General features: G+C 35.2%; 3 protein-coding genes across 9 annotated transcripts in view; 1 reads left to right on the top strand and 2 right to left on the bottom strand.

The window, feature by feature from the left end:
- Nucleotides 1-242: 242 nt before the first annotated feature.
- LOC110455682 (ankyrin repeat domain-containing protein 54-like) lies at nucleotides 243-7062 on the bottom strand. The gene is made up of 3 exons (XM_021505959.1): nucleotides 6869-7062; nucleotides 2068-2679; nucleotides 243-897 (listed from the first exon to the last, which is right to left on the bottom strand). The coding sequence occupies exons 1-3, from the start codon at nucleotides 6941-6943 to the stop codon at nucleotides 721-723; spliced, it is 864 nt and encodes a 287-aa protein (XP_021361634.1). The 5' UTR covers nucleotides 6944-7062; the 3' UTR covers nucleotides 243-720.
- A 200-nt stretch (nucleotides 7063-7262) lies between these two features.
- LOC110455665 (chitobiosyldiphosphodolichol beta-mannosyltransferase-like) lies at nucleotides 7263-22111 on the top strand. The gene is made up of 13 exons (XM_021505923.1): nucleotides 7263-7523; nucleotides 9140-9220; nucleotides 9838-9941; nucleotides 10857-11005; nucleotides 11958-12044; nucleotides 12974-13084; nucleotides 13847-13956; nucleotides 15158-15196; nucleotides 15777-15842; nucleotides 17957-18067; nucleotides 18759-18873; nucleotides 19667-19742; nucleotides 21770-22111. Exons 1-13 carry the CDS (start codon nucleotides 7325-7327, stop codon nucleotides 21920-21922), a joined length of 1401 nt encoding a protein of 466 aa, XP_021361598.1. The 5' UTR covers nucleotides 7263-7324; the 3' UTR covers nucleotides 21923-22111.
- LOC110455662 (low-density lipoprotein receptor-like) overlaps nucleotides 21968-23480 on the bottom strand; it is a 36575-nt gene continuing 35062 nt past the window's right edge. For 2 of the 7 annotated variants that reach the window (XM_021505919.1, XM_021505916.1), the window contains one exon: nucleotides 21972-22440. In XM_021505919.1, the coding sequence (XP_021361594.1) occupies nucleotides 22361-22440 (80 nt within the window). In that variant the 3' untranslated portion in view covers nucleotides 21972-22360. Of the gene's footprint in view, nucleotides 22441-23480 lie in introns of all 7 variants that reach the window. The other 5 variants (XM_021505917.1, XM_021505913.1, XM_021505914.1 and 2 more) reach the window with 5 other exon arrangements.

The raw sequence follows: 23480 nt of genomic DNA on the forward strand, positions 1-23480 counted from the left end.
TGTTAGTACATGTATCTCCTATATTACAATAGCATTTGGTATATTTAACATAACCTTACACCAACATCAAGTTTCATAAATTTCATGTGAAATGAAAACGAGTGTAAAATCCTTTTCATCACATAATCAAGATTTGTGGCATTTATTCGTTTTAAACGACAATTTTCATGCAACCATGAAATGTAAAAAGCCACCATTTTGACTCCAGTGTGTAAGTCTGTGACGTCATGTACTTGTCCTAGGCGTGACTTCACAATTGAAACAATTGAAACTTACAACCAATCACAGGGCTGATAGGTCATATTACATGGGTTAAAACCCTATTTGATGACTGTTTGAGTTTCTTCCTTACTTTGACCTACATTTTAATATACCTTGGTATGCGGAAATAATATTTAAGTCCGATGACCATTTATATCTGGCAATAAGCCTTTGCCTGGTAAGAAGCCCACCCATAAAAATTTCAGTTAAGTAAAAATGCCAACAAATGCTATTTTATTGTCCTGTTATATTATATGCCCACCCCCAAACATTGAGTCAGTGTTTATGAATTGGTCTCCTGGGCTTTTTGCAGGTTAACCCTTTCATCCCTATGTAACTTTGAGTAATAAACTCTACCATGGATTTATCTGGATGAGTCCATTATGGTCTACAGTGGTTAAAGGGTTAAATACGTTGGTTCTAAAGTTACTGATGAAGTTAACGGGTTTTTTTCCGATGTCACGATGAGTTTTTCTTCTGTAATGTGAGTCCCGCAAAGTCCGACAGTAATAAATTAACATGGTTCACATCCTCTCTTGTCGACACTTGCTGAAGTTTGTCGCACAGGCGATCCAGTTCCGTTACATCTTCGGACATCCCGGACAAGTTCAAATAGGTTTTCATCATATCACAGATCTGAAAATAAATTCATACATACATAAAAAGAAATGACATTGTCCTATTAATTATTTATTTATTATTTATTCGATTAATTTTTAACTTTTTTTTAACTTGTGAAATATTTACAATGAATATCCATGAAGATACTTTTCACTACATATAAAGAAAAGATATATATATATATTTAAAAAAAAATAAAAAAAATGATATGACAAGATATTTCTCCAAGGGATGTTGTTATGGAAGTGATAGAAGTAACTTTTCTTGAAGAAGTTTTTCTGTGTAGAATAATACTTTGCTGGCTATCTTAAGCATGGTACATTTGTATTTCAGTGACAGTGAGGTCATCAGTGTACGTAGCAATCTAAAGTCAGCATCAGACCTGTGCAGTCACAAAAAAAGGCAAAAACACCATTATACCACCCCCATGCCAGCACACACATACACTATACGCATCGACATTTGTCCTTAAGGATCCATGTCCCACTGCACTTTGGTTTTTACTACAGACAGTAACCTCCCCTCAAACGATTCGAGCAATAGTACAGTGGAACCTGCTTATTATGATATTCTATTTGCCAGAGAAAAATATCATAATAACCGATATATCATAATAACCGATCAAGCTGTTTTCGGTCGTTTTTATGTTGTCTGAACCGGCAGTGAGATGCCCTATATCAATCAGACATACATTGATGTGGAAACATGGGAAAATATAAATACAAAAATATCAATTAATAATTAGATAATTTGTTCATTGTTATTTATATCAGCGTCTATCTATGTGAGGTTCAGGGTTCGAATCCCGGTCTAGTCTTGTTGAATTGTTAAACTCCTGACACTGTTGTTGATTAAATTTTGTTTATTTCATCTTTATCATTTTACATAAAAGTCACGCAAGGTATGGTTTTCTTTTCAGAAATGGTTTATTTAAGCTACATATAAATATTAAATGTCCAACACTTATTTACAATTTTCTGGCAGTGGTAGATAAGGGAATCCTTATAATTAAATGAACTTAGCTCTTGTAAGGATGCTTAACCCTTTCACCCCTATGTAACTTTAGTCTCTACCATGCATTGATCTGGATGAGTCCATTATGGTCTACAGTGGTGAAAGGGTTAACACGTACAGTCAACCAAATAAAATCTTTACAAACCACCCCAGTTTTTCACTTCAACGTACCTTTAAAGTTTCGTCTTTGACCTGCTTCGAAGAATAAACCTTGGACTCGGACAGAAACTTTAAGCGTGATTTGCCAACTGTTAGAGGCGTTCGTCCATACTTGTCCACTGATTGTAAGTTGGTCCCAGCCTTAAGCAACAGTGTAACTATTGATACCTTGCCTGTACAAGCTGCAAGATGTAGGGGCGTATTCCCAACAGCATCTTTCTGATTGGGGTCAGCTCCCTTGTCCAATAAAGCTTTCACAATAGTCTCGTTACCCTGGGATGCTGCGAAGTGTAATGGGGTCCGGTTTTTCTCATCGAAACAACATGTGTCTATGCCACTTTCCAATAAATTTAACACTAAACTTGAATCATTTTCGTTAGCTGCCATTCTTAAACGTCTTTCATCTAACCTGTTGCTTTTGGAGTATGGTTTTCTGTGTATACGTTCAGAACAGTTGTTCTTAGATTTCCCCGTGTGAAACGATTGGTCATATTCAGGTTTGTAGTTGGAGGCAAATGGAACAAGGCAGAGATAGTCAACACCAGCACTCTCACTCTTTGGACTCCACGACGTCATGTCGAATTTTGGAAAATCTGTCTGCTCATGATCAAGATTATCTATCATCTGAAAAATAAAGCACAACAATGTATAAAGACTACCTCTGATAACTATCGATTTCTGCAAATAACTTTGCTTGGATTCTGATGTGATTTTAATACAGATTACTAAAAACATATATTCACATCGGTGTCTGTAGCTTGCATATATATGCCAAGCAAAAAAGCATGCTTGTTTCATGTTACAATGTACATGTACGTGCCTGAAAAAAATAGGGTAGGGAGGTAATCCTTTTATTTTTCATTTTTTATATAAGGTTTATATAGGAGAGTGTTTTTACACTCATTCACCCCTGAAGTTTCATAATGAACTATTCCAACCTTTGAATTGGAAGAGTTCAAATGTGTCTTCAGGGGTGAATGGGTTAACAAATGATTCCATAAAAATTGAAAAATAAGGTTTGGGTAGGTGCAAAACATTAGGGCAGGTAGCTTGCATTGGGTAACAGAAACAAACACCATACATTTTTTGGCCTTAAAACCAGTTTCAGAGGAAAATTGGTTACCAGAATTTTTGAAGTTCGCCCTGAAAGTGAAAACCTGATAAGTGTCTGTTTTAGAAAAATCTTACCAGAAGTTGAAAAAGTTAGATTGTGTTTTTAATTTACTATTGATCTGTTAAAACGTTGCAAAATACAATTTTCTAATGCAAAATACAAGATAACAAAAATCAGCAGCATCAGTAATTGGATGTCAAGGCTTGGAAATTTAGCAGAAACAGTAGAATGCTTCAGCAAATTTTCAAATGATTTATGATGTGTTAAAACACTCACCAACCTGTAAGAGAAGATAAAGAACTGTTTTCAGTGTTGGATACGAATCTTGCGAGCTGTCATATACACGTACTAGTATGTATGTTGTTATAAATGTTCTTACCAAAGCTTATGTATTGTCACATTATACCCGGTACTATACATGCCTATGGTGATGCCGATGTCACCCAGCTGGTGAAATACTTTTTTTATGTTACCTATATATATTGACTCAGCCAGGGAGAATTTCTCTTCAGCTGATTCTGTAGAGCGCAAGACTATTAAAACTAAAGGTTCCAGGTTCGACTCCTAGCTGATCAGGCACTTATATTAATAACCATGACCTCCGTTACATTTTTGCCCAAATATATAGGGACATGGGAAATAATGACAAAAATATTTAGCAATACTTCCCTAAGAATTGCTATATGACCCCTGGAAAAATTGGGATAGGCCTTTCGTGAAGGGGGGAGTGTGTTGCCAGCAGCTTCCTACTGACTTGAAAGCTGAATGTAAAAGCCTATCACTACGAAACAGGCTAAAAAAAGGTAAAAAACTTAACATAAAAAAACCTAGAATGGGATTTAGAGCAAAACCATGTGACAAAAGTTCTGCCTTAATTGTGATTCAATACTTCCATCTTTGAAATCCATGGGCTCAACTTTTGATATGCATTATAATCTTCTCTTCACGCTTAGAAAATGTGGATCACAGTTGGCAATATGATTCGTTTCAGACATCAAAACTGACTATTTAATAGACTGATCATGATATACCTGTCATTTGAAGGTAACAAAAGAGCTACACCAAATTCAAAGCTGTTCAATTTTTCTGTTATGCTGAAGCGCCATTATAATATATCAAAGCTAGGTATGCAGGTTTCAGCAACATTTTTCGGACTATAGTCAACTGCTATATATCTGCTTGCAAGATGGAGCATATACAATTAGGCCTTCAATTTAACTTGGTCGCTTTTACATAACCTGTTTGAAATGGTTCAAGTAGCATAGAAAAAAAATGTGATAAATGAACATATTTGGACCGGAACTTTTAGGCAGAGCGTACAATGCAGTTTCCAAAGATTTGTAACAATGAAATAACAATATATGTCCTTCTTTCATATGTGCACTTATACTTTTATATCAATTCCTAAAATACACATGAATCGACATTGTTTCACATAGAAATCATGTAAACTAGCCATTATAAGTCAGCATTTTAGCTTTAGGCCTGGCATGTCTCAATATGCATGTGCACGTGCCGAATATTCATGAGGTCAGCCGCAACTGAGATCTGAGCCTGTCGTTTTCTTTTCAGGTAGAAATTGTTGAACAGGATATCACGCTATTAAACGCACTCATGACATACCAGTATTCTGTATTCAAAAACAGTGTAGAGAATATGTATATCGAGAACTTAATCCTTGAATGGATTATAAAGATGAAATGCATCAAGATACTTAATTAAATCATCCTGTTGCACACATATATTTATATTCAGTATGGCAATTAATTACTGCTCTTGGGCTATATATTAATTACAGCATGGGATAAAAGCTAGCTGGTAAAAACAATTTTACAAAAAATTGAAAGTAGAGGAACTATTGTCTTTTAGTACTTCTGCCAGATAGTGACCTAGCTACTTCAACTGGTTGAAGATTTTGGCATATATCGGTTGTGGCATGAAAAGGAAAGGAACAAAATGAATATGTACTTGGAGCACTAGATTGCTGATTTGAAGGAGGATAGGGTGTCTGCTGATGAAATTTCATGTGGAAGTGTGTTCCCATCATTGATTATCCGAGGAAAGAAGGATCCTTTCCTCACAGACGTTCTACAGGACATATATTGGGGAAAGAATTTTGATGACAGTGCCTTGATTGTCTTGTAGTGGGGTTGATGGCAACTTTACTATGGCATATTTTGTAGAGCATGGTCAGCCGTGCATCTTTTCTACGATTGGTAAGACTGCACCAATTAAGGTGATCTAACATGTTGTTACCAACGCTTGAGGTTCGACTCGGTTGGTAACATAACGGGCAGCCCTGCGCTGAACCATCTCTATCTTGTCAGAGGTTTCTTTTCAGGTATGTGTGCCAAACTGGACTAGTGTATTCTAACTGAGGGCATGCTAAGGATTTATACGCCTTTTCTTTGATGTCAGAAGATGATATCTTTAGATTTCGCCTGAGGAAGCTCATGGTAGTATTGGCGTTTCTAGTGATATAACTGACAAGGGACACCCACTTCATGTCTGATCTGATGACACCAAGGTATTTGGCTTCTGACACACTGTATTGGTCTAGATCTATGTATTTGCGACACAGGTACTGGTCACTACACATAATCCTATTTGTTGTTATATGTGGTTATAATAAGATAGTATCGTCTAGTCATCAGTTTCCGCGCGTTATGTATTTACGCGCAGCCATTTTATCAAGCTATAACTCGTAATTACGTGACCTGCTGAACACACCACAAGGATATTTTAGATGTTTGGCCATCGTCTGTAAACTGACACAAAAATTACCGGAAGTTCGTCCGGAAAACATAAGAAATAATCACCGATTAAAAAAAACACACATAAATATGCAGTATTGCTTCATGCACTTTTTATCTTGCTCAAAATGAGCCCATATCTGAAAAAACAATGATATATATCATTCATGAACCGGTCTTTTTTGTAGTCTGACAAACGTAAGAAAATGTTGTATGCAAATATGGCCACATCTCCTCTCCGCCTTTTTCCCACTTCCGAAGAGCCAAGGAAACATCTTATATCGATAAACAGTGTTTTTAATGAAACGTAAACCTTGTAATGCAATGAACTTCCAATTTTCACTAATTTTAAACAGAACAAAATGAGAAATAACTTACCATCAACCAAAACCGATATAAAACTGCAGAAAAAAATAATAACAGTTTCTATATTATAACTAAATAAATATAATAAATAATTTTAAAAAAACACATGATTTCGTTCAATTTGACATCTTGAAAAATCAATTAAAAATGTGAAATTTAAAAAAACTTATTTTGATAATTAATTTGACGATCAAAGATATTTTTTGTATTCCAAACGCAGCTTTTGTTCTTGCAGGTCACTGTAGAGAAGTTCTTTTTAGTGTATTCGAGTTATCTTTCTTTGAACACTAAATCAAAATAGACAAACGGAAACATATGACGGCTACTTCCGACGGGAGAAATTTGTTAAAAATTGTTTGTTCTGATTTTTTTAAAATACAGTTTTATGTTGCTAGTTTTTTGTTTCTATTAGTAGATTGTATACATGTTTATGACAGTCATCCGTAATTTCAACAGTTTTCTGCCGATATGAGTACGAAATCGCGGATGCTTCTTAAGTGCGCGGAAACCGGTAACCCGAGGATAATATTACAATCCGCAGGAAAAAACCCACTAAATACTGTACGTGATCTCGACTTACAGAATATTCTCCTTCTGAGCTGCTCATATTATTTCCGAGTGAACTGGTACTGTCGCTATCATTAGCATCGTCCATGACATGTAAAAAACCGAAGTATTTTATGGGAACAAACTCTTAAATTTGATTCACGTAGTAATAACCTTGCCTATTACGTATGTGAATTGACAAATCCTGAAATAAAGGACAACATTGGGCCGCTTACAACGTTAGAAATAAATAAACAAAAAAAATCACAAATACATATCTAGATTAAAACTTGACATACTACCTTCATTTAAAATAAATTTATATAATAATTAAGAATAATATGTAATAAAATCAATCAATAATCAATGATTTTATATAGAAAGTAAAAAAAAATGATGACCTTAGCAAATGATGATTTAAGCGACGACAGGAAGTGTATCGTGGAGTTTTTCGTCTGCAGATTTTCGCGGTCCTGCCGTGGTGGAGAAAATGCTGTTCCTTGGTTTCATTCTTACATTATGGCCAATCCTTTTTGTTCTGTTGTATATAGTTCTAAATCACATTGCCAAACCAAGACACTCCGTCTGTATAATTGTTCTTGGTGATTTGGGCAGGAGTCCTCGAATGCTATACCATGCAAAATCTTTTGCAAAAGAGGGTTATGAAGTTGATCTCGTTGGCTACTCGGGTAAATATCGCCTTGGCTACAGATGCGTTTTTCCACATTGAATATATGAACCAAAACCATACACTTACTTTTTGATATATTATTCAACTTTCTACAGATAAATGATGAGCCAAAAATAGAGTTCTTATCAGGTCTTTTTATTAACTTTTAAAAACCTTGTTTTTTTATTCACAATGTAAAATAGACATGCTTGAATATTTAAGACGCATTATTTGGTTTGAAGAGATACTAACTTCACATTTTAATTGAATTGCAATATTAAGAGGAATCTATATACCAACATTGTGTACATATAAGTCACTTTGAAAGTGAAAGTAGAACAGCTCATATAAGTTTGGGTGACGAGCAGATTATGATAAGTGGGAAATTGACTTTACACATCTGTGGTAGGTTTTGATTGAACATATAATTACGATAGCCTTTTAGCTACATGCTAGAGGGAATTTCCTTTTCGCTCAGTGGTAGAGTGTCCAACTAGGAACCTAGGTATCGCATGTTCGATCACCGGTGGAAGCACATTACCCTCTTTCCTGTTAAACATCATTTGGAAAGCCATGATCAGACACAAAAGTTGTCATTTTGAAAACAATCTATTCTTTAAATTACAATAATAATGTAGTAGGTCTGGACTATCAAGTCAAGTCGAGTAAAATTTATTTGCAAGTCAGTACATAGTTAAACATGATGACACCTGTTAACGCTTTCACCCCTAGGTAACTTTAGTAGACTCTACCATACATTTATCTGGATGAGTCCATTATAGTCTACAGTGGTGAAAGGGTTAAAGGCTTTTACGAACTACCATAAAATAAGAAAAAACGCTGTAACATTTAAGAGAAACATAACAAGCATGCAGAAAATAAGACAATTTAATAGTTTAGCACATATATCAAATACATGTATAAAATGTCTAATTTTTATAAGCGAGAATAAGAAGTAAAAGCCTGTGTGTGTTTCCAGAATATATGCTATACGTTATGGTACGTTTATAATTATATAAGATAACATGATTTTAAAAAAACACGTCCCAGTATTTATCTGTATATATGAATTACAAAATATTAGAGATATCTATAGCTAATCGCCAGTGACCTGAACAGTTTGCATTATCAGTTGGTGGAGCATCTGTTGAAGGTTCTAGGTTTTTATGGGTTCCCTCTTCTACGTACATATATATATACTAGCACATTATCTGCAAAATCTCACACAAATTTGGTTTTCTCAATAAATGTGTCAGAAGCAAGAAATTTACAAAGAATATATGCTGGTATAAATATCTACAAAGTATTAATGTTTTGTTGGTTACTGACAATTACTTTTCTGAAATTGACAAGAACAGTGTTGGGTGGGACATGAGGTGCATGGATCACTTCAACAATAAGAGCACCTGGTCACTCATTTGTTGGTATTTTTTCCGTTGAAGAGATAGGGTGCTGTCTTTTTTACATGGGCACTGGGCAAGCTTTCATTTTCAAGGAACTTCTCAATTGATGCTGATTTGTTAACTTTGTTTTAGTAGCAAGAGTGAGCTAAATACAAAGCAGCGTGATGAAAATTGGGGTTATTTTGTAATCAAAGTTCGATTATTTTTTATTACAATTTGTTTCTTTTTATAGGCTCCAAGCTGCATGAGGACATACAGATAAACAGAAGGATAAGCCGGCATTATCTTTGGGAACCACCAATATTCGTAAAATGTAATCATATAAATATGTGTTTTTTTATGTGTATACAAATAATGAGGATAATATTTTTTTTTATGTTTGATGTGTTATTCATTCCTGAAATTTGATTTGTGTATGTCTTTTAATTATTGTTATAGATAGAACGACTATATTGTCACCTTTCTGTATTCAGAAGGAGCATTCATTATGGTGTACATATTAGTCTATATAGTTTAAAAATTTACAGGTAACCCTCAGTGTATAAGTTTACCAGGTATTTCTGTTTCTAGATGTATGAATCAATTTGATGATCAAAATAATGACGTCACCAATATCCATAAGATTATTGTTTAGAACGATGTAGCAACTACATGAAAGAATTAAGCTGATGATATCATTTACTCTTTCACCCCTGAAATTTCATAATGAACTATTCCAACCTTTGATTTGGAAGAGTTCAAATGTGTATTCAAGGGTGAATGAGTTAAGCAAGCATAATGCTACACTCTATATTGAAATAAAGTTTCATCTTTCGAAATGGAAGCATAAGGGTGTAACATGATATCTAAATATATTGCGATAATTAAAAGATGAAGAAATTGACATTTAGGTGTTCATCATAGCCCTTTAATATTTTTTTCATTTTACAGATGTTCCGCGACTTTTAGCGTATGTGTTAAAAGTTTTCTGGCAGAGTACATCACTAGGTTTACAATTGTTGTTTCTTCCGAAGGCCAATTATTTACTTATACAGGTAAGACTTATCTCTTATTATTTAATCTAAATATTTTGGAAATCATTTATCCATCCCCACCAACACAAAAACAAAATACAAAAAAAGCCCCCACCAAAACAAACAAAAAAAGTATGGAATGAATGTTCCAAGTTATTGTGTCGACCCGTCAATAAGCCCATGCCCGGTAACAAGCCCATGCCTGGTAATAAGCCCACTCATATCTATTGCAGTTCAATAAACACAAGCAAATGCTATTTCTTTATCCTATAATGAATAATAAGCAAATCACCCACAGTCATGTCAGGTTATGTGTTTGCCCCCTGGGCTTATTGTAGGATAAATACTGATATATTTGGTGATATGATAGAACTTATCACAATTTTAGAAATCCATCTCCTTGATGTTTGAGTGTTGTGGTGAAAGTAATGAAAAAATAAATAAAGTTTTGATTTGAATACCACTCTGTGAGTCAATCCAGACAATTGTGATGTCTTTCATCTATGACTTTTGTATTTCAACAATGATTGTCTAAAATTAATTACGAAGACCACTCAAAGTGTTTTCAAAAAAGTGTCGTACAAGTAACGGGGAAATGTTGCGGCTCTTCTTGAACATAACGTTGAAAAAGGGAATATCTTACACTTCTCTCTAATAACTTTGTATCTTCAACTCATTCACCCCTGAAATTTCATAATGAATCATTCCAACCTTTGAGTTGGAAGAGTTCAAATGTGCCTTCAGGGGTGAATGAGATAAATTAACCCATTGATTTATCATAGTAGTTTCCTTTTTTATGAAAAAGTGAACAATACTTGTCTTTTGACTATGTAACCAGCGTTTGACTAATTTAAACTGCAATTTAACGAATGTTTCCTAAATAACAGGACTCATCAGAATTAATTATTGTAACTAACTTAATGTTTTCATTTCCAGAATCCTCCGTCCATACCTACCTTGTTTGTTGCACTGATCGTGTGTTTACTGAGGGGCAGTTTCCTTCTTATTGATTGGCATAACTATGGTTTTACGATACTGGCTCTTACACTTGGTGGTGATCATCCCCTGGTCAAATTTTCTAAATGGTCAGTACATGTACAGTCAAACCTCGTTATCTGGAAGTCGACGGGGTCGTGGAAAAACTTTGAGTTATCCGAGTATTCGAGTTATGCGGGTTCATAGATTTGTTATGAAATTTGCTGTTGGGACATAGCACTAGCAGTTGTTGGTTTTATTAATAGTTAATGCTTTTAATCAATCAATAAATGATATATGTAATCAATATAACAAATACAGCTATGTAATTTTACAATAAACACGCTTACAAAAATAGAGCAAGTTATTTCAGAAAAACGTACTTTCGTATAAAGTGTGTCTACTTTGTAACTTAAAGATATATGCAACGTACCTTAATGTTTCATATTGTACCTCCTTTCCAAAGAGTTTCAAAATAGAGCACTTTTATAGTGATTTAGACACATTTTTTAATAGACTTAGTTATGTCATTGATTAATTAATTGAAATATACTCACGTATGCATGTATTGGTGATTTTTAGGGCATTTTGGAATTTTAATAAATGGGAGATAACTCTTACACAAATCACCTGAAACTGATTTAATTAGGTGTATATCCTTAATTGCAATTTTCCAATTATATAAGGAACTCTACAGTTGATTTAAGCCAATAATGGTCTTTGGCCGAGATCCTTGAGCAAATTACAAATTCAAGCACCAAAATAGCAAAATTCCTCCCCACCATTCAATCCGTTTCTTAGAAGAAATATAAAATGTAAAAGATCTGTGGTGCATTTTGAGATATTTTCAAAAGTAACTTTTGTTTGCAATTGTCTTGGAATTGTGAAATGCCTTGGGCTGGCTGACAGGACTTGGACAGTCTCGACTCAGAGTTGTGATTGTGCATGATCTGATCACTGATTTTTTTATTTTTTTTTAAAATTATTGATGTTATGCAAACTTTCATATTTGTTTTTATAGCTAATGATCTTTTTATATTTCTGTCCTATTTTATGTTTCAGGTATGAGAAATTTTTTGGCAGATTTTCCAAGGCAAACCTCTGTGTTACAAAAGCAATGCGTGATGATTTAAAAACTTGGGGAATAAGGTAAGAATTTACTATAAATTAGGCAGAGAAATGTAAACAGTTGATAGTGTCCCACCTCTGGTCATAACTCTGAATATAGCGGGGCACAAGAGATGACAAGACCCCTTTGCAGCATGCAAGAATTACGGAGGCACAATAGTCTTGTGGTAGGATACAAGGCTTGTGACAGAAGAGTGGCAGGTTCGAGTCACATCACAGCACTGTGTTGTATCTTTGAACAAAGATACTTTACTTTGCTTGTTCCAGTCTACACAGCTGTAAATGAGTTCATGGTTGGGAAGTGCTAGAATTTTTGAATGCTAGCTGTGTGCGCCAAAATGGCAGCACCGGCTGTATGCTCCCAAGGGAGTTGAGAAAAATATTGGCCAGTTGCAAAGGCCTTACAACCACAGATAATAATTTGTGAACCACTTTGCGACGACCTATGAACTAAGTTGTGATAAAGCGGTATATAAGAACCTCAAATTGTTATTATTATTATTAACAATTCCTCCATCTCAAGATTTGTTTTTGCATTGTCCCATTGACATTTGAAGCTGTTTAGGGCCAACCTATCCCAAGTAGTACACGCATACCAAATGGTGGGCAACATACCATATGACCCATATAGTGTGTTATGAAGGCCGCTTTCGTTTATCGTGATCCAAACTGTTGTACCAGAGTTGTTCATTTATGAAAGAGGGCTGGACCAGGTAATCTGATGCTGCTTTCAGGTGATCCTTGCAAGGCCTACATACATTTTTGCAAGTCCTCAGGATTTATATCCGAAAATGTTCAAATGCATAAACGAACAGGCCCCTACAATTACCAAATTATTGAGATATGCCCAGGACAATGTGTTCCACTGTGAGCAAAGGGCTGTTACTCTGTATATTTACAATTCTGTGAATTTTCTGCAAAATACGTCATTAATTTATATTCCATTGCAGTGCCGAGACTCTATATGATAGACCAGCGGATCTGTTCCAAGAAGCAACAGTGGAAGAGAGACATGATCTGTTCAGTAAACTTTCCCTGGCATATCCTATATTTGGCAGCAGGTACGTCTAGTAATTATACATGTTAATCAACAGGTACTGTTGTGTCTAAAACTCTTTTTTGTTTTGATTTTAATACTTATGCCATAGACTAGTACAAAAATATATTAAAAAGATTCCTCCAAAAAAATTTGATCCATGCTTTTAAATGGAAAATATAATATAATTTTTTCCTTTGCAAATAAATGGTATTTCTTAGGCAGATAGGAAATGGTCCTGTCCTGAGAAATCTTATGCAAATAGCCTGTTTATTCATTAACTCGTTCACCCCTGAAATTTCATAATGAATTTTTCCAACCTGGGAATTGGAAGAGTTCAAATGTGTCTTTAGGGGTGAATGAGTGAGTCCGTCAGTCGATAAAGAGGAACCTACTACTAAATGATATTCAATGAAATACCACAGTCTTTCTTGTCTGCAGGGTAAACCATTTCCAAAATGGAAGATTACCATTAAGCTGTTTGAGACTGTTGTATCAAGATATTTGACCAGGGTTCCCAAAGGATTTTATATTTTGGGTAGATTTTATAGATTTTCAAGATTCTGTATCTACAGGTACTTCATTGTCAAGGACAGTCCTTGAAAATTGGGGTACAACAAATGGTGCAGGGGTAAAAAAATCTCATTTTGGGAAAACACTGAAAACATATTCGCTCCAGGATCGAAATCAAAACAATAAATCAGGTCATTTTGACGCGATATTCTTTGATGAACTGGAAATTTAGCGACTCAATGCTTCATAAAAAAGAGGTATTTATCTTTTGTAGAAATGAGTTGGAACAGGATTCCACTGTGTTTACATACCGGTCAGCCTCCGGAAAGATACAGTACCGAAATGACCGTCCCGCTCTTTTAGTCAGCAGTACCAGCTGGACTGGTCAGTTTTTCCAACAAAGTGAAATGACATCTCATCTTTTGTCTGCTTAAAGCTGCAGATTAGAGACATCACCTGCCCAAGCGGCTGGTATACATTTTGACAGGCCGTGCCTGTTTGTTACGTAACTAGGGTAGTTGCAATTGTAAACTTGTGTCACATCACTTTCTTATCAAATTACAACAACAACAGTGAAATATTTTAATGAAGGTACCAATGATATTTGTGTACTAGATTTAACCCTTGAAACCCTATAAAACTTGAGTAGACTCTGCCATACATTGATCTGGATGGGTCCATTATGGTTTACAGTGGTGAAAGGGTTAAAGGTATAATTTGGTAAGTATTGGAAACTATTTACCTTGCAGTACTTTTATGAGAAAATAATAGATTAAGTATGTTTTTGAGCGTAAAAATTCAGCAGGGCTACACTGCGCTATCCAGGCCCCTTTCGTTTATCCAGTTCAACCAGTTAAAACGGTTGAACCTGAAAGAAAACGACAGGCGCAGATCTAAACCGAGACTGACCTTAAGAATATTCGGCACGTGTAGATTGAGGGGTCCAGATGTGCTTGGCCCAAACTAAAATGCTCACTTTTGCAAGTTTGCGTTATTTCTTTATAAAACAAAGTCAATCCACATGTAAGTTTTAAGATAACTTTGTCGACGCGTGAAAGGACATATTATTCTTCATAAAATGTTATTTATTCTCCGAAACTGTGCATTGTTTAGCTCTGCCTATGGTTCGGTTCAAGTGCGTTCGTTTATCATGGAATATATTTGTGTGCCACCTGAACTATTTCAACCAGAATACGCGAATGTAACCCGGAAGTGTCCTAGCACAGACGGAAGTTAAGGGGAGGTTACTATATATAGGAAAAACAGTGCAGTGGGACAGGGATTCTTAAATGTGTTTTACTGTCTGATTCATCAGGCATTTATTTATATAAGAACTTTTTGCTTTTACACAAGACTCTGCCTATGTTCACTTACATAACAAAACAAAAACTCACATGCTTCAGTGAAAATATTTCCTGGACACTTCCATGCACACTACACTATATTGTGAAAAATGATTTATTTTAAAAACCGCATCCAAGTTTTGGGATTTGTACGCCTCATTTTCATTTTATGCACAATTTTCTTTGGCACACCTTGCATTCTGAACAAGCAATTTATGAAGTTATTTTTATATCTTTTACAGAAGATGAAGACTTTGGAATTTTATTGAAAACTTTGCAAAGTAAGTATGAAGCAGTCACATCACCAGAATTTAAATTTGTTCAATCAGGAAGAACATTAAAATACTTTTGTAACATCCTCCATTTTGGAGGCACGGTAGCTATTATCACGGTAGGACGCCAGGCTCGTGACCGAAGGGTTGCGGGTTCGAGTCACGTCACGGCACTGTGTTGTATCTTTGAACAAGACACTTTACTCAGTTTGTTCCAGTCTACTCAGCTGTAAATGAGTACGTGGTTGGGCAGTGCTAGAATTGTAGAATGCTAGCTGTGAGCGCCGAAATGGCAGCTGCAGCTAGCTGTATGCTCCCCAGGGAGTTGAGAAATACATTGGCTAGTTGCAAAGGCCCTATAACCACGGATAATGATTTGTGAACCGCTTTGAGACAACCTACGAACTAGCGTTATATAAGAACCCCTAATTATCATTATTATAAACTAGGTGTGTATAAAAAGGTACAAAAATGACAATAAATTGCATTAAAAACCTGCATTTCTTGCAAAACCAGCACACTGATGCTACATATTTATAAACTGTGTCAATATCTGTTTTTAATCTTCTTTTTTTTTTTTTTTTTACAGAATATGAAGTTGTAGCTTCAAAAAATTTGCAGAAAGGCATACCAGATATTTTATGTGTCATCACAGGTTTGTAGCTTCTAATGATAATGATGCATGAAAATCCACTTGTAAAATAATAATTCTGTTTAATATTGAAATTTTGTGTTGTTTTTCCTTTTTAAAACTTGTATTATTCTTATTCAATAATAAATTCTTTTTTATTTAGACAGGGTAACATATTTAAGAATGTTTTTTTTCCATCAATGTTAACCTGAAGATGGTATTAACCAGTTCCATTTCACTTGTGAAAGATATATGTCTGTTCTTTGCAATCTGCTTGGGTCTTTTCCACAAATGGTAACCTTATTAAGAAAGGGCTAGGATAGGTTTTTTGTTATCATCAATATTCATCAATAAGTTTTGTAGAAATGAAAATAAAAACAACCTTCCGACTCCCTGATGATTAAATTAAAATGAAAGTATTTTTTGCCGCTATTGACATCTAGTCCTATATGATAAAAATTACTGAATTTTGAATGGTGATCACAGCTTACTAAAGGAATTTTTGTAGGAGGGAGCGCATAGTGAGCCCTAGCTTACTTTTTTTTATTGCAATAAAACAAAAGTATATGATGGGGGGGGGGGGGGGGCCCTGGGGGGGGGAANTCTTTCTACTTTTCCCCTCAGTTCATCAACAAATCTCGTTATTACGTCGAAATTTCTCTGCATAAATGGTGGCAGTCTAACGAGGTTTATGTTTGTTTATTACGCAAACATTCACTGCTTTAAATAAGCTGTTGTGCTCTGCTTAATGCTGGGTCGGATTTAAAACCAATGAGGTATCGCAAAAACATAACAGAACTTCCCATTACATATGACGGACAGAGAACAGTAATGAACAGTATGTGATAAATATAAAATATCTTAACTAAATCTAATATATGAATTATAGGAAAATTACGTACCAGCAGCGACTTTTTCATTTGTAGTATTTTCCACACACACATTCCGCTTCAATCCAACCGATGTTCCTCAGAAACGTATAGATATTGATATATATGTTAATTTACGTTGTAATCCTTCTCAGACCATCCTAATACATTCAGGTGTAAAACGACAATAGCATTTGGCAAGTAGTCGGACGGCCGGGCAAAACCTCACAAAATTAAATATCGTTACACACAGAACATCGCTATATTGAAGGGATTTAAATCCGGGTCCTCAAGACACTGTCAATGTCGCCTGCGGCAATTTAAAAACACAAAGGAATATCTTCCATCAAAATTACATCACTTTGTTCCACCACGGAAAACACTTTGGTGGGTTGGGTAGATTTCGCGGTATTGGCCCCTGTCACTTGACCGCTCTAAGTCAAACTCACAATCTGATCGGTTATATGGAAATCCGACCAATCAGAATTCGCTATTCAAGATTGTTGTGTAAACGAGCTCCATAAAAATGTAGAAACGTATAGAAATATTACCTGATTTCAATTTGAATCAGGGATATCAAAATTACACGTACTTGACATGAATCTTTAAAAACACGCTCTACGTGAGAGGTTCACAACATAAGGTAGATAGTTTCACCATTTCTCTACATTGAACAGATTTTTTTCTCGTTTACGGAAAGTGACGTATTTGATTGCCTTGCCTGCTAAATCTCGTTTGATGATGAAAAACTAGGTGTGTGTGTGGGGGGGGGTTCCATGTGGGGGGAAAATTGAGGAAAATGGTGAAAATACATGATTTTTAAAGAAAATTATCAGGGGGGGTCCTGAAGCCCCAAAAAAACCTCTGGATCCGTCACTGAGATATATCATAGTTTCTTAAATATCAACCCAACTGTAGGAGTAGATTTGAGTCAATTCTGGTAAAACTTGATATCCTAACAGTACTAGACCTGATAAGTGCTCCACCCATATAAACACTATCTATCTTTTTTTTCTGTGTGTCTGAGAGTCCCGTCTTCTCACCATAATTTACCAACTCGCATAAAAAAAATCAATTATAGCCACTTTTAGAGACTTTTGGAATGTCCAGCAATCAGTCTTATTTTCTGAAATAGCTGAAAACCCGGGGCAATTATTATATCAAATTTAGTCAATAGGAAAATGTTTTATGTGATCCGGTAGCACATTAAACCAGATACAAAACACATGATAAATAGTTCTTTTGAACTCTGATATAATTTATCTTTAGGTAAGGGACCACTGAAAGAGTTTTACAGCCAGGAGATTGACAGCATCGAGTGGAAACACATACATTTTTGTTTACCTTGGCTTGAGGCGGAGGACTATCCTGTTCTACTAGGTAAGTAAAGACAGTTTATATAAGCTTCTGTCTATTTCATATTTTGATGAAGTGCCCAGACTAGTATGGGTCAGCATTAAAATGGATCTACAGTTTTTACCAAAAATCTTGCCTAAAAAAATCCTGCATTATATTAGCATATCTGCCAATTCCTCCAATTTTTTGCAGATTTTAAAATTAAACTCCTCATTCGATATAATCTTTAAATTTTTTGCAGATTTTGTTACCCAATATTCATCATTCAATTTTGTTATTTGAATAGTCATTTCCCCACTCTGTATACTAGGTATATTTAGTTTCTACAAACTGGATTATATTTCAAAGGTAAAAAAAAAAAGGTGACAAGCATGTGATTTATGCATTAGGTAACATGGATTTCATTATTTCACATGGAAGGTCTTCTCTCATTATACTCCCCGGCCAGGTGGGACCTATATATGGTCCTCAGTAAAGCCTTCGGCCCAGTCTTCAGCATAAATATGAAGTGAGGTTGGCAGTTATGTATTAGATCCTACAGTTACGAAAGTGTCCAGACTGAAAAAATTCTGCTTCACATTGTATCCTGCTGTTTTGGAAAGTGTCCAAGCTAACTAGGTTCTGCACTATAATGGATTCTACCATGTTCAAAATGTCGTGTCTAAAACAGTTTTACTTGACAAAGATTTTGACTGTTTTTTCTTTTAACGTACAGGATCAGCTGACCTTGGTGTGTGCCTTCATATGTCTTCCAGTGGCCTTGACCTTCCTATGAAAGTTGTTGACATGTTTGGTTGTGGTCTTCCAGTCTGTGCTGTCCATTATCCGTGGTAAGAGTTCATTTTCCTTTGAAATGGCTAATAGATCAGATTTACTTGTAAGTGAGACTTTCCTAAGCTAATGTGAATATGCTGCGCATCGTTAATGTATCAAATGTGTCTTCAGTGAATAGAAGACTCTTTCATGTCCAGGGGTGTAGGATAGGGAAATTCTACCCGAGGGGTTTTCAAATATGAAAGCCGAGGATTTTGCCAAATTTGAAAATCCTGAGGGTGGAATTATCCTTTCCTACACCCATGGGCATGAAAGAGTATTTTTCTCTCATTCCAACTACCATAATAAGCTCAGAAACCATGAAAATGAGTTTTGACTGGCTACCATTTTGAAAATATCAACTTTTCCCCTGAGCTTTTTTGACACAAACAAACTTGTCAGCTAGATTTAGCATACCCGATATTTAAAATAATCACATCTTTCTAACATGTTCGGTAAATATATCATAAAAGGTTTTAATTTCATCACATTGTCTTTTCCGCATTACGGCATCAGTGTTTTCTAAATCCGTGACGCCACGTCATTGTTGAGCCATTGTGACGTCACGTCACGTGAAAACGGGTGTAAGATAGAAATTTTCTTCAAACCTTTCTTACCCTGTACAGCTCTATCTTACACACATGGAAATAAGAGAAAATGTTTTGCTCTTTTGTACTTTTTGATAGTAAATCAGTAAATGTGATGCTGTTTTGATACTAGGAAATGTAGTCTGGACTTTGTAGTTGTAATTGTTTTCGTTCATATGTAACATGTGGTGTAGTACCGTGGTTACGATTTTTTTCCTTGCAGTTTGTCGGAGCTGGTAAAACATGGTCACAGTGGCCTAATTTTCAAAAGCAGTCAGGAACTGTGTAACCAATTACAGGTAAGTTATATAGGGAATCTACTTGAGTGTAGCAAGAGATGTTTGTAACAAACACAATGGAACCAAAGACACGTTTACACTGCATTAAACCTGTTTATATCGAAGGCAGGGGACCAAAGGAATTAGTCATAATATATATATATTGTATGTGTTGCAAAGCACCTTAGAGTAATTTTACAAATTATATAGGGTGCCTTTCACCAAGGCGGCCGTGGTTCGATTCCCCAATCAGACATGAAAAGGTATGGGGTCTCCTGCCCGTGTACCACATGGGTTTTCTCTAGTTACTCCAGTTTCCTCCCCTACCCCCTCTCCCCAGGTAGCTGAATTGGTTGATCTTGGTGATGAAGTAGCTGAATTGGTTGATCTTGGTGATCAGGTAGCTCAATTGGTCGATCTTTGGTGATCAGGTAGCACAATCGGTTGATCTTGGCGAACAGGTAGCTCAATTGGTTGATCTTGGTGATCAGGTAGCTCAATTGGAAGAGCATCAGTCTGGAATTCGGAGGGTCTAAGGTTCAAATCCCTGGATAGCATATTGCAAAATTGGTTCCTGTAACCAACCCTTGTTTCAAGCACTGGGTGAATGCTCGACAGGTGGATACCTAGACCTGGGTTATAATTAGTGATGTTTTAGGGGGCGAAGACATAAAAAAGGTAGTGAACTGGACTTGGTAGAACATCTGTGATGAGATAGCTCAACTGGTAGATTGTGCATCTAGAGTTCGGTCGGTCTAGGGTTTGGATCCCGTTCTGGCCGTACATCTCTCTTTCTCCTATTACAATTATAAATACCACTTGACTGAAATATATTTTCAGTGCAGTAAAACATTTTGATATTGACCCCCAGATGACCAAAACAACATTTTCACTACAGCAAGACATGTTTATAACAAGCTGCAGGGGACAAAAGACACCTTTTCACTACAGTAAATCATTATTTCTATCAAATCCAGGGGGGACCTTGGAAACATGACTTGTTCTTTACTGTAGAAATGTTGATAATGAATCCCAGAAACAATAGAAACTTGTTCTCTAGTAAGACATGTTTATAATGAACTCAAGAGGTATGAAGAACTAGTTAGCTACATTTAAAATGTTTATAACAAACCACAGGGACAGAAGAAACTTAATTTAATGACCGGGGACCGAAAAAACTTGTTCTCTACAACAATAAAATGTTTATATTAAAGGCAGGGGAACGAAAAAATTACTTATTTTTTTACTATAAGACACTGGACCGAATTCACTTTTTCATTACTGTAAAACATGTTTATATGGAACGACAGGAGACATAATAGACTTGTTCTTTACTTTAACACGTTTATATTGAACAACATGGGACCGAAAAAAAAATGTTCTTTACTGTAAAACATGTTTATATGGAACGACAGGAGACAGAAAAAAATTGTTCTTTACTTTGAAACATGTTTATATTTTACGACAGGAGACAGAATAAACATGTTCTTTACTTTAACACATGTTTATATTGAACAACATGGGACCGAAAAACCTGTCAAATCCAGGCATAGTTCATTTTAGGGATTAGTGTGCAAGAAAAAATCTATATCGAGTGACAAATGCATGATGATGCAGTAAGCATTTTTTTTATAATGGGTGTTTCCTGATGCAAATTATTTAAGACTAGAGTCTGTGAACTAAACTTTATCACATCTATGAAATGATATTTGAATTATATTCAATGCAAAAAATGGGATTTTGACAACATGCATTGTCAAAGTCGCGAGAATGATTGAACAAAATTGTAAAATTATGTTACTTTCTGCTGTCCATAGACCTTGAGAATCGAAATGCCATTGCTAAATACTTGGAATCTTGCAGCGTTGAAAAAGACTGAAATTGTATGAGTAGAATTTAATTATATCACGATACTGTTATCATTCAAATTCTATTCAAGTCCACCTGAATAATCAATTTTGGAGCCGCCTGAAAACTCAACAATTTTATGGTAAAAAAGTAGTTTAAATCATTTTTCAAAATTCTGTTTAATCATTTTCCCATTGCAGGAACTCCTTGAATCTTTCCCCGATGACCAAAAAACATTGAAGAAAATGCGATGCAACTTGAAATCCTTCCAAGCTATTCGATGGCACGACAACTGGAAAAGAACTGTTCTTCCTTTGTTAAAGCAACACAGGAAAGACAAGAAGAAAAGATAACTCAACCATATTATGCAAGCACAGTTTTTATATAGATCTGTATTTTGAAATAAAAATTGGCTCTTCACTGTTGATCAGGTGATATTTGTTTGAACAGTTTTTAATTTATAAAAAAAAAAACCGTTTGATATTTATAGACATCGTATATGTATATTCATTTTAGATCTCCAATAAAAGCTTTACTGCAAATATCTTTAAAAATATTTTGCCGATAATAATTTGACTGCGTTAGTAGCGCGACCATCTTTCCTTGAACAGCTGAAGATTCTATAGGTGTTCATCATTTATCCAGACAATTTTCATAGAACGCAGCCAGAAAAATCTGTATCAACCTGTCGATCAATGAAATGGAATTCATCACAACACGATAAGGTATGATGGATTTGGATATGAAACATATCCTATTTACTACTTATATACAGTGTAATATACAATATTTTAATTAACAAGAAAATTAAATAAAAGTCCATCATAAAGAGGATTGGTGTTCCAGTCCTGTGCCGCTGATGTTGAAGTCTCTGAAAACAAAAGAAAGTACTCTCATGAATGTTCAATTAGAAGAGTACATATATATATATATACATTTAGAAAAAATAAGATTAACGACCGACTAAAAAACTAGCTGCTTTCACCCTTCATAGGGCTCGTCAGGTTTATTCAAAAGAACAATATATATCAGAGTTCCCCTGATGAACCTTTAAAGAGGTGAAAGCGTTAGGGAGATACTAAGAAACTCTTTGTATTTGTTATATATCATCAATAGATGATTTATTTGTCACTATGACCTTGTTGAGTATATCGGGCTGGTGACCACTGCATCATCAAAACTTTTTTTAACTCATTCACCCCTGAAGACACATTTGAACCCTTCAAATTCAAAGGTTGGAAGAGTTCATTTTGAATTTCAGTGGTGAATGAGGTAAGAAAGGTGGCGTAGTGTTAGGAGATGTGTATATTTTAATTTTCGACTAGACGATTTGGTGACGTTGGTAGCGAGTTTGAGCCCGGACAGAGCACAAGTCATAAAAGTAACTTCTTTCGTCACTTGTGTTATGTATACAACTAATATACATGATATATCTTGTAGATAAGTGTATATTGGTACAAAGATTTGAGATATGAACTTCCTCTAGTAATTTTACCGTGTTTTATATTTATCAAGAAACATCACACATTACACGCAATGTAAAAACAAAGTATTATACTATAATTATGTGTATTTATAGTGCCCCGAGACATTTAGCCTCAATAACTCTTTCTTTGTTACTGAATATTTATTAATATGTGTGATGATTAACACCGAATTCGGCTTTTCATCCGATATATTATATAGTGTTTTCTGTTCTGAATGCCAACATGTTTAATAATGATCTATTAAATCAACACGACATACCACAATGTATTAACATGATTCGGGCAAACGATGTTTTTCGGCAATGCTAAGCATATTTTTCAACCAGGAAACCGGGTGAAAATGATACTGAAAAATATGTCGCGAATTCGACAATAGAAACATCACATGGTTTCATCTTCCAAGTGTTCTTTTTTTCAGATTCTC

Source organism: Mizuhopecten yessoensis, unplaced genomic scaffold (genome assembly GCF_002113885.1).
Source record: "Mizuhopecten yessoensis strain PY_sf001 unplaced genomic scaffold, ASM211388v2 scaffold8361, whole genome shotgun sequence".
Taxonomy (NCBI): Eukaryota; Metazoa; Mollusca; class Bivalvia; order Pectinida; family Pectinidae; genus Mizuhopecten; species Mizuhopecten yessoensis.